Here is an 11,684-nt window from a genome sequence, read left to right as displayed (position 1 = left end):
GAAAAGCTGCCATAGAGGAAGCTCACTGCCACAAAATCCAACACTGCAAGAGAGAAAGAGATTCATTATCTTAAATAACTAAAGTGAGAATTCTACTTCTAAAAGTAAAGGGGAACTGACAGGAATGCAAAAAAATGAGAGAATCAGCTTTGTCAAGTTCCAGTACTTTCAAGCGGGAAAATGAACATAAAAAGGTTGTACATGGCTGTTGTGTAACTCGGTGTTTCTCCATTGTCTGAATCACACCTTTGCTATCCCTCCCCACTGCTGGGACTTTAGGACTGTTTTTACTGAAGAACTTAAAAAAAATACTGCAGGCTTTGCCCACACCCTCTCTAACTCCTGCTCTGCACTTAGAAGCTGAGGACCCAACAAAATGTGAAGTCCCATAGGGAAGAAGCCCATAGGCACATTTACATGGCTATTGGGTCAAAACAAAGAGGTTTTTAATTACATTGCCTACAATATGAAAACATCCAAAACCTTCCAGCACTCATGTGGAGACAGCAATGTGGAACATGATCCCATCCCAAGCTGATTTTGAAAACTGGACACTTAGAAGTTAGATAGGAATTTACACAGCTTTAAAGGAGCATGATTTAGGTTTCATGAGTCAAAATGTAGTCAATGGCAGGAAATATATCTTACAAATTCCACCTGTTGAAAGATGCAGTCTAAAGAAATTATCATCTGCTTTTCAGTAGATAAATTGTCCTGGTTTTGTTGTATCAGGTATCTATTAAGAAGTCATTTAGTCCAATGTGCTGGCTCACATATGTCTGACTTTGTAGTTCAAGGCATGAAATCAGCAGTAAACTAACCCTTAAAAAGAAGTCATTATTTCTCTTCCCATTTATTTCTGTGAAGTAGTTTTTCATAAGTCCAGAAGAGAAATCAGTCAGGAACACAGCATGCAGAGCACTGGACTACACCTACTGTGGCTATTACCATGGCTTATTGAATACACAGCTACCCATCAGGATGTGGTGATTCAAGCATGCCACTCAACTATAACTTGTTATCAAGGATATGCATCTGTGACTGCAAATCATAGAATCATCGAATGGTTTGGGTTGGAAAAGACCTTAAGATCAAACAGTTCCACCCCCACTGCCACGGGCAGGATGCCTATGAGAGACTGATCTGAAATCAGACTCCACTGTCCATTGTCTCAAAGATTGGTATTAGAAGCTGAAATGGGATTCCACTGACCATTGTCTCAGAGATAGGTAGGAGGAGTTGAGATAAGACTCCAATGTCTATTGCCTGGGAGAAGGGTGTGAGGAGCTGAAGTGTGACTCCACTGTCATTGCCTGAGAGATAGGTGGGAAGAGCTAAGACTCTTCCATCCATCATCTCAAGGACTGGTGTGAGGAAACTTGCTGTCCATTTTGCCAAGAATTGCTGCAGACGTGCAGTTGAAGAGCTGTCCACTAGACCAGGGAAACTGGCCCACCAGGAACGTGTAATATGGGTTGTCAAGAACAGAGGTACTCCCCCATCCCCGACTCAGTATAAAAGGGAGAAGACATTACCAGGAGCTCACCTTCAAAGGGACAGCTCCAGGAGGACACTTGCACAAGGACACTGTCCATGAGGACACCCACCTCTGATGACTGTTACGGACTCTTAGGGACACTCTGCTCTACCAACTACAGACCCTGAAGGACTCCCATCACCTCTGACAATGGCTACGGATCCCGGGGACACCACTGCATCCATGGTGGTGACTATCTCTCTCTCTCTGCACCCTGAATTCTTGCTTCATTTCTATTTTTTTTCTGATTTGTCCCATTGCTGTTTCTTTTACAATAATTTCCTTTTTTCATAACAATTGTCTTTTTGTAATAAATCAACTGATTGATTACAGTACTTGACCTTATTTGCTTCTTAATTTCACTCTTGGGATCATGAAGGAAACAGTCTACACAGTGAAGCTTTGATATCAAAGGAATCAAGCAGGATTCACTCTCTTCAGGTCACCTCAAAAACCTCGTGTTTCAACACAACACATGTCTCACACCATATTTGTCTCCTATAAATTGCTCTTTGAAAATCTTGAAACAAAAAACCACACTCAGATAGAAAGTATTTTTTATTGATCAACTTCTTGTTCCAGACCCTCACTCCCCACCCATATTCTTGATCCCACATGAGCAATTCCACATGGTTTCAGGATTTGTTAATAATAATCTTTTAGTTGACTTTCTTCTTTTCTTTGTTGCACAACAGGAAGTAAGGATATTTGAAGGGAGTATTTAGGGAAATAAAGGCCAAACATGTGATTATCAGTACAGCATGTAATATTTGTTTTGAATAATTGAGTATAAATACTGATATAATGGAAAAGAAAAAAAAAAAAAAAACAAAAAACAACTTCAATTATTTCAACTAAACTGTTTCCTGCTAGGCTGGATTTCCACATGACTGTTTTAAATAGCTATCAAACCAAAAACATGTACCTCCTCAGACAAATAAGAAGGTTATCTCCAAGTCAAATACAAATGCAAACACAGAAAGCAGTTGTTAGATATATTTAAAGAATATGGTCTGTCATGGTGAGATCATCAGAATGGCATCAGAAAACAAATGAAATTGCAGAGAATGATAATGTAACAAAGCTGAGAAAACTTCATTATTAATTTCTCAAACACTTTTGCTTATGGTTTAAAAACAAAGGTTACAAATAAGAAAATCTGAAATACTTGTTCTATAGGTACACAAGGTACTATGACAATACTCATTTATAGAATATCGTATGTATAATATTAATTTAGAAGAAAATGTGAACCTGATTCTCTAAGTGATCTAAGACATTTTTTGGTTTTAAATAGTAGGAAATAAGGAATCATAATTCACGTTCTTTTGGACATGTTAGAATAAGTCTAACTTGCTATATGCTTCTCTCACAACAATAATCTCACAGTAATTAGTAGAAACTACCAAGATGAGAGATGACCATTTAGACAAGACTTGCATGTTACACCAAAATACAACTTGATGCTGAGAACATACTAAAGACCTTCAAAATGTGTTGTTAAATTCAATGCAAGGAATGCACACTCTTCATTCTAGGGAAAAACAAAAGAGGAAAGAACATTGGCTTTTTTTTTCTCTTAAGTGTGAGAGAGTTCATTGCATTCATACATTGCTGGACTTAAATAATACATGTAACCATTTGTCTATAGCTTGTTGACTTGCACGGCACAGTCCAAACAGCACTCATATGAACAAATTAACAAATCCAAGATACCTTATTCTGAATGGTATCTCCTGACAAGGGAAAAGCCAAAGACTGCCTCAAAGCAAAGGTGATAATACTTTCTCAACCTCATGACTTGTATAACTTCTGCAAAGCTGCATCTTTTTCCCACCTTTGAACAACGAATTTTCAGAGCATCTCTACTCTCTTTTGGAGTTCTAGGTTACTCCCACTATTCAAGGTTGTCTCCAAAAAGGTATCCTAAACGTCCTAAAGAACTGAGGGTCTACCAAATCATACACCCATTGACTGCATTAATAATTGATTTTTTTACAATCTGGGAATAGGTGTTTTTCAAAAGGCTGTGGCAGTGAAAAGAACACTGAAATAGCTGAGAAGACATGTCTAATGCATGAAAGCACAGAGGGGACTAATCTGCTGCAAATGTCAGAGAGAAAGCAGGGGGCAGGTGCTAGTAATGTGAACCTCTGTCCTGGTTTCAGCTGGGATAGAGTTAATTTTCTTCCTAGTGGCTGGTGCGGTTCTGTGGTTTTGACTTTAGTCTGAGACCAATGCTGATAACACACTGATGTTTTAGTTGTTGCTCAGTAGTGCTTACCCTGATCCAGGACTTTTCACTCTCTTACTCTCTGACAGTGAGGAGGGGCACAAGAAGCTGGGACAGAGCAGAGACAGGACGCCTGATCCAAAATAGCCAAAGGGGTGTTCCATACCACAGTATGTCATGTCCAGTGTATAAACGGGAGAGTTGGCTGGGATGCACTGATTGCTGCTTAGGAACAGGCTGGGCATCAGTCAGTGGGCTGTAAGCAGTTGTATTGTGCATCACTTGGATTTTTCCTATTTTCTTTGGGTTTTATTCCTCTCTCATACACACTTCTTCATTATTACTATGATTATTATATTTTCCTTTATTTCAAATATTATTTTTTTTTATCTCAACCCGCAGGTTTTATCTTTTTTTGATCCTCCTCCCTATCCCACCAGGGAGGAGAGCAGCAAGTCAGCAACTGCGTGGTACTTGCTGCTGGGGTTAAACCATGACAATGTCATGCTCAGCAAATCTGAGATTGTTACAGGGCTTTTGAAGGTTGTCTTCTGAATTTATAAACTTCTTACTTCTACTGGTTGTTTGTCTCCCCTTGTCCCCCTCTTTGACAGCAAGGCAGCTACCTCTGATGCCAGACTGCACTGTGGTGCAATAAAAAAGTGAGAAAGAAGAGAAAGATCACAGGAGCAAGAGATGTTTTTAGTGAGGACAAGGAAAGTGGAGAGATAATAGTACAAATTTCACTCAGATGAAATTTGCTAGTACAAAATTCTCTCAAACGTTGCTCCTGTTCTTTGGAGAGGCCAATGGTATGTTTTCAGGATTAACAACTCAAACAACTCACAAAGGTGTTTTAAACTGTACATTGGATGGATACCTGTGTGCCATAGCCTTTGCTGGGTTTCCATCGCTATATGTCTGACCACGGAAACCTGAAGAAACAAGTTCAGATGTCAGTTGCCATTTTGGTTTTATTAAGATTCACATATTTATTCTCACATTAATTGATTTGGGTTATTGTTCCATTCAGAGTAGTTTATTTTTAATAGGTGAAATAATGTCTCAAAATGTTTGGCTACATTAAATGGAATACAGAAAAATGGGCAAAGGAAAATAAAACTTAAAAAGAACACAGAGGTTTGCCTCTAAGCCAATGCTATTAAAAAAAAAAAAAAGTTAAATATGTATTTTCCTATTTCCATCCTCTGTAAAGCAAGTAACAACAACCCATTCTAATTCCAAAGCACAACAACTGGTAGAAAAATGCAATGGAATTCAATATAATGCATACTAAATGTCAGTTGCAGCTGGAAAGAAAGCAGCCTTCATGATGGTTAAGTATGCTGATCTTTTTATAATAGACACTGTTGTCACTGGAATCTTGGGTTTGAGTAACAAAATATATGTTAATAACACCATGATGCTGCTTGATATTTTTAACAGTGACATATTTTCACTATCCCATTATAAGATTATTTCTCATTTATTTTGCCTTTTTGTATAATCCAAATTGTCACAAATTATGGGCTAATTTTGGGTTTAATAATCCCTTCAAATTTACGTGGGTTGTTTTTCTTAACATCTTAGGTTCAAAAACAACAGTATCCCAGGGTAATAATTATCACCCTTGGGGATATCGACTTTAAGAAAGTTTCATGATCTCCTGATTTGAAAAAGCTAGTGCTTGAGAAAATATCTTTGTTATAGGAAATAAACATCTAAGTATCCAAAAGTCCTTAGTAGTAATTCTATTACTGTTACATTAAAAGTCTTACACAATTACAGCAGTGAGTTAGACCCACCTAGTTTTGTCCCATCTCTGGCGGTAGTTTGTACCAATCTGCCTCAGAGGAAGGTTTTGGGAACCCGCTCCTGCTCAGCCGACAGAGATGGACCACATTATCCCAAAAATATAAGCATGGCAGAATTCACAAAGCATGAGGTTAATATCCTCTATGCAACAAACACAGTGATCACATATTCTGATATTCTTGATCTGCAGTTTCTCATCCTTTTTCTGTATCCCCACAAATTCTTGATCAGAACAAAACTTGTGACAGAAAGTTCCACAACTAAAGAAAATACTGTGACTCAAAAGTTCTTTAGTCAGTTTTCAGTATTCCACCATTTTCATTTAATACACAGACCCATTCTCTCCTGATGTAAGGTAGAAGGGCATTCCCAGATTGCCATCTCTGAACCCTTTCAGTATTTTACGTGTCTTTTGTCACTTCAGTTTGTTAAAAGGAAAATATGAATGAGGAAAATGCATCCAGATTACATGAATCACAACACACTGATTATTTAGTTGATTCACCTTGAGTGGGCTTGTTACAAGTTTTTAAGTGGAGAAGAAATCAGAACTTGCATTATGCAAGTGCTTCCACAGAGATCTACACTTCCAATTCCAGACTACAGATTCACGCACCCTCCTTTTTAGTGTCAGGATTCTAAATCTGAAGCTGTAGTTAACTGGCAGGTATTGTTAGACAACAAAGAACATCTGTCATAGGAATCACTATGTTTACAGTGAAGTGGGAAGGGAAGTTTGGGTAGGTGGGTTTGGGGCAATTCAGCAATGCTCAGATTGAGTCTTCTCTCAGCTTGAGTCCTTTTAGACCTCTTAGTTTTAAACTAGTCAATTCACTCTTCCTCACCGTAAACCCCACAGCCTTAGTTCATCCTGAAGTCACTAACTTCTACACTTCCAGGGCTTCCAGGGCTTTACTTCCAGGGCTTGGAGATCTTGGAATATTCTGATTCCATGAGCTCAAATCATAACAATATCCTCACTGTACTGCAATGAGAGAAGTACTACAGTCCCATTTGCAGAGATGGGGAATTCCTACTGGAATTACTACAATGACAGCACTGTGTGCCTGCTTGCCAAGGACTGTTTTTACCTAATTACCTCGTGTACTGACAGCAAGGTAAATATGGATGTGGCATGCAGAATTTGGCATGTGATGGAGAATTCACCCAGGAAGCAGAGAAAACAGCCAGCCACACAAGTTGTCCTTGCCCTAGCTAATTAAATGCTAGTTGAGGTATGAATCCATTATCTATGAGGAAAGCTGAGCATATCCAGCTCACATGCAGACTCCTGCATTCAGTCAGGTGAATCACACGTTGCTTTCTCAATGAAAATGCTCTTCATGTGGAGTGCTCTCTTCTGTATAGTTGAGACCTAATTTTTCTTTTGTTATCATTCATACTTACCGCAGTGGATATCACAGATCTGCAGTGGAACTGAATAATCTACATCTGTCCTCCAGCCCTTTTAAAAGAAAGAATTGAGGCTTATTCCCCTTTCAACAGCACTGCTACTAAACACTTGTGTTGACAAAATGAGGTTGCTTTATTAGTTTACACAAATTACTACAATTTTAATCTGTTTTTAGATATATACATATGGAGACTGCTGATCTGTTGTATATTTAGTGAGTTGCAATCACCTTTAGGTTTCTAATGATAAAGCTAATCAGATTTTTTTTCTTGAGTGGGGGCTTTATTGTGACAGATAATGTCTTATTTACAAAATAAGCTATTTATATAAGTAAACGTCAATTTTACCACCAAATCTGATTTTCACTAGGGAAAGAGGAACTGTCATTACCCAGAAGGTTCTTGTCAATCTCACTTTCACCTGTCCCTTTCTTCCTAGCACCGGAAAGTGAAGCTGACAACGGCTTGTCCTGATGTCTGTTAAGAACATTAACTCTGGAGACAAGTAAACGTACCAGCTTCATGCTCATTTGCTATTAATGCTGGATTATTAAGTTCAGCTACAGTAACAATGTGTAAAAAATGTCAAAAATCATTTGCTCAGCTCTGCTTTGAGGAGCACTAATTCTTGTGTGCCATGATGCGCTTACCATTCTGTTTGCTATATGCCTAATGTTCTCCAGCTAATGTCAATCTTTGAAAAACTCATCTATGATTTACTTGGATCTTTTGATACCTTGGAACTTTTTATTACAAAGGAATGTATAAAGACAGAATTACCAGTTTCCTGTTGGTATCCCTTTATATGTCAATGACAAAATAGCAAGATCATGGAGAGCACCTTCTCTGTTAATTAAAGTAATTTCAACAAGAGGAGGTGGCAGCACTTCAAGCTATAAATACTGCTCTTTGCCAGCTCTGTTTTCACAGTACTCAGATTTGGCTGGGATGGGAAAGCAGTGAGAGTGCCTGCTGGTTTTCCCTTTTTTGATGCTTTATTTTGCACAGAGTACCAGGTGAAATCAGGACACATACCTGAATGCAAAACGTTGACCCACACATTTCCCGTGACATAGCAATTGATACAGAATCTCCCTAACGAAAAGAAAAGAATTGAAAACTATTATTTTCCATACCCTGGAACAATGGAAATATACTGTGTCTCTCCAGCATTTTGATTTGTTTGCCAGTAATACTATATATTCTATCCTGTCAGAAAATTAATAAAGTATATATTCACAATGGTCATTTATTTTCAGAGATATCCCTGGATCTCAATGACTGTAAGTAGTGGTGTAGTTTTGTCAAGCACATTTTGGCCAGCACAGGAAGAGGGCTAATGTTCCCACATTTTATGAAGCACCAAAAGGCAGGACATCCTCCCTGCAATATCTGCTCACACCACGTTAGCCAATAACCATCTTAATTTCATTTCTCTGGTGTATACGAGTTGAAGGAATGACTCTTTCTTTACAGTTCTCCTGGACTTCCTACCACATTGTATGCTAAGAACAAGTTCAGCCTTGGGGTAAAACTGTCCTACGTGACTGTCCTGAAACTTAATGTTTGATCTTTTTCTGGTTTGTCCTCAAAATAAAGCTAGTGTACTTCACTCATAACTATGAATCCTCCACTGCTCTTTTTAGCGTGGCAAACTCCAAAAATAACTGGGGGCAAATTAGATGAATATGTTCTTTTTTCGAGCACAGATTCACAGGGATCGTGCAGAATGAACCTTGGTTTATTGGAGTAGAGAGCTAAGTCTTGATGAAAACTTTGTGAACATTGCTCATGGTGTTGAGACAGAAAATGTATGTAATTTATTGGGCTTCCATTCTGCCACAGTAGACAAGGATATAACAGCTTGTAAAAGAGGGAAGAAAACAGCATTTTTAAATGCATCAGTGCCCTTCACAAAACACACACTTCAAAACCTAGCTGTGACTTACTGGTACCCCTTTCCACTTAACAATTCACACAGGAAACCTGTAAAACCCTAAACTCCACAGACTTCATATGAAAGAAACCAGTTCAGTGCCACTATAAGTGTTCACTGAACACACTGTTGGACAACTCTTCTACCATACAAATCTCCATCTCTGCCAGTAACACAGCATTTCCCTGAATAACTTGCCCCCCTAGGACAAGCTCTTGATAGTACCACAATGTCCTCTGCGGTCTGTTGATTTGGATAGCTGTTTCTTCCTAGGCTTTTCTCCATGATTATTCAGCTCTAGGATCACCTGCAGGAGCAGTTATACTGTTCCACTGAAGTATGTTCTCAGCTTGAGCAGCAAAACTGAGTTAGGAAACTTTGCTTTTAACAGCTGCTCTGTTGCACTCAGCACTGGAGGTGTAAGAGCTAAACTGATTCATTAGAAAATTAATTCAGCTGTCAGTGCCCACCCTTTTCAGTTTAAGAAGCCCTTATTCATAGAGGCCTGCTTCATATATACCCTCTGGTATGTACACCCTGCACAGTGAAAGCATCAGAGGTACTTCAAAAAGTCCCAGCTGCAGCATATACCTGTGAACAGTGGCAAGAAAGAAGTACAGCTGTTATGTATCCTAAAAAGGGGAGAGGTGTAGGAGCTACAACATGCTTCTCTCTTCAAAAGCACATCCCCCTACAGCAGAATGAAGTCAATGCACACAGGCAGGAATAACAGTGGAAATCACAATATCTGGATTTTTCAACTTTCTCAAAGTCCGTCATATGACATCTCATATACCTTGTCAGGGGAGCAGACAGCAGGAGCACACATTTGGGGGTGGACATAACACTACCAAGGTGCTGGCTCCTGAACCAGCTGGATATCTTTCAGGATAGTCGTCCTAATAGCTGGTAGGACCTATCCTGCTAATATTCTCTATTTGAAAAATAATGCTATGGCCATTCTTCTGCTCTTTGACTCCACATTCCAGATGTACCTCTTGCTAGATCACAGGTCAGTCCAACAGGGTAACTGACAGGCTGTGCTGAAGGGCAAGGGCAGGCCAACATGCTGCACTGAAAATGCATGATACGAGCTTAGCTGCAAGAGACTAATCACTAGCTGTGCCTGAAACAGAAATCACCCTCCCCTAATCTTTTCCTTCTCTCCCCCAGCTTTGCTGGAAGAAGCAGTTGTGTACTCACACAGCCTGCTGGCTCAAAAAGCTAATTTGGCTGAAAACTTACCTTTTTTTAGTGTTGAGATTGTTTTGGCAGCTGTGGAAGTCAGAGGGGTTCAAGATCATCATGGATTTATGCCTCAAGTCTTACATTCCATGATGTGAAATTTGCCAGGTCAGCTGTACCAGTGACCCATATATGAAACACTAATACTAACTTTTGCTATATACATAATACAAATACTATACCACAAAATGATGGTAAAAGAATATTAAGTTTCCTCTCAATAGTCACTTCCTTTGGTGTGATTCATTTGACTTCAGGATCTTTATTTATTTCTTGCTTCAGTGTGAGATCAGAATTAGAACTACAACTTTAAAAAAGTTCCAGTAATTGTTCCAATATGTACATGGGTTTATTAATACTTTCAAGCTGCAGAGCAATAAACAGAATAATAAATAAATGAAGGCAGTTAGATCTGTCAAAAAGACTTAGAGTGTTTAAGAAATAATATATACAAACCACAGAGACTGAATGGTGCATCCCAAGAGATTCACATGAGGCCAGCTGCGTCCTGTTACACACAAGTACTGAGAATTGTGCCTTGGTTTGGGATGTGAAGAAAACTTGTATTTGTTCTGCAACTGCAGCAGTTCTCATTTTCCAAGCTGATATTAGGGGAAAAGACTTACTTTTAGATGTACAAGGACATGTATTCTAAGTTGTTATATCTAAAATAAAAGCCTTTTTAGTTTGTTAAGTGCTATCAAGTGATATGCAAGTAATTTTCTTGATTCCCACAAGTTACTTTTTATACTGGTAAACACTTGATCTACTGGGGTTACATAGAAGTAACAAGCTGTCAAATCTTTTTGTCATCATTTTCAAGCTACAGTGTTGTGAAACACATCTCATTTGCTTACTAGAGAAGGCTCATATCTAGTGACTGATTTAAATATTTTTCACAATTTAATTTTACATAATTAAAAAGTCTATATTTACCTGGAAATTCTCCATGAGCAAATGGACATTTAACCCAAGAGCCTTGTTTGGTTGTAAACTGAAAACAGAGAAATCTGTTAGTAAAACTAAATTTTCAGTTTCAGTCTGTGGCTACAGATTCATTCATACAGATCAGTGCATTCCAGAAAGCTGGAGAAAGTGAATTCATAGCTTATCTGCCTATGGTATCTTCCAACCCTTGATTTAAATTAGGTCCCCTAGTCCTTCAGGTATTTATACTCATGCTTATTTTACAGAAACATGTAGTTCCATTGACTTAAAAGTAATCTAAAAGAAAGCAATAATATACTTATATTAACCTTATGTGGCATCTTTTTCTCAACCAGATTAATAAAAGTCACTCCATTAAATATAGTATATCAATCATTTTTATTAACAAGTGTCTAATATGGAAAACCTTTTACATTAATTTTAGTGAATACTCCAGAGTTTGCATTGACCTAAAACCTTTTTTCCCTGCTTTTCTTAAGCAGAGAAAACAGAGCACACAATCTGACCTGTCCCCTATCTATCATTGCTGATACACTTCCAAAGAACCTCCTTTTAGT

At 38.4% G+C, this 11,684-nt stretch overlaps 1 protein-coding gene across 8 annotated transcripts in view; it reads right to left on the bottom strand.

The window, feature by feature from the left end:
- Nucleotides 1-2,082: 2,082 nt before the first annotated feature.
- IL17REL (interleukin 17 receptor E like) overlaps nt 2,083-11,684 on the bottom strand; it is a 47,461-nt gene continuing 37,859 nt past the window's right edge. For 4 of the 8 annotated variants that reach the window (XM_031046305.2, XM_034062996.1, XM_034062997.1 and 1 more), the window contains 7 exons: nt 11,116-11,173; nt 10,636-10,781; nt 8,034-8,093; nt 6,993-7,050; nt 5,576-5,645; nt 4,651-4,705; nt 2,083-3,071 (listed from right to left, as the gene is read on the bottom strand). In XM_031046305.2, the coding sequence (XP_030902165.2) occupies nt 4,684-4,705; nt 5,576-5,645; nt 6,993-7,050; nt 8,034-8,093; nt 10,636-10,781; nt 11,116-11,173 (414 nt within the window). In that variant the 3' untranslated portion in view covers nt 2,083-3,071; nt 4,651-4,683. Of the gene's footprint in view, nt 3,072-4,650; nt 4,706-5,575; nt 5,646-6,992; nt 7,051-8,033; nt 8,094-10,635; nt 10,782-11,115; nt 11,174-11,684 lie in introns of those variants that run through there. The other 4 variants (XM_031046303.2, XM_013128294.3, XR_004080176.2 and 1 more) reach the window with 3 other exon arrangements.

Source organism: Melopsittacus undulatus, chromosome 5, assembly GCF_012275295.1.
Source record: "Melopsittacus undulatus isolate bMelUnd1 chromosome 5, bMelUnd1.mat.Z, whole genome shotgun sequence".
NCBI classification, from domain to species: domain Eukaryota; kingdom Metazoa; phylum Chordata; class Aves; order Psittaciformes; family Psittaculidae; genus Melopsittacus; species Melopsittacus undulatus.
The sequence above is the reverse complement of the archived record's forward strand: the minus strand, read 5'-3'. Positions and strand labels throughout refer to the sequence as shown.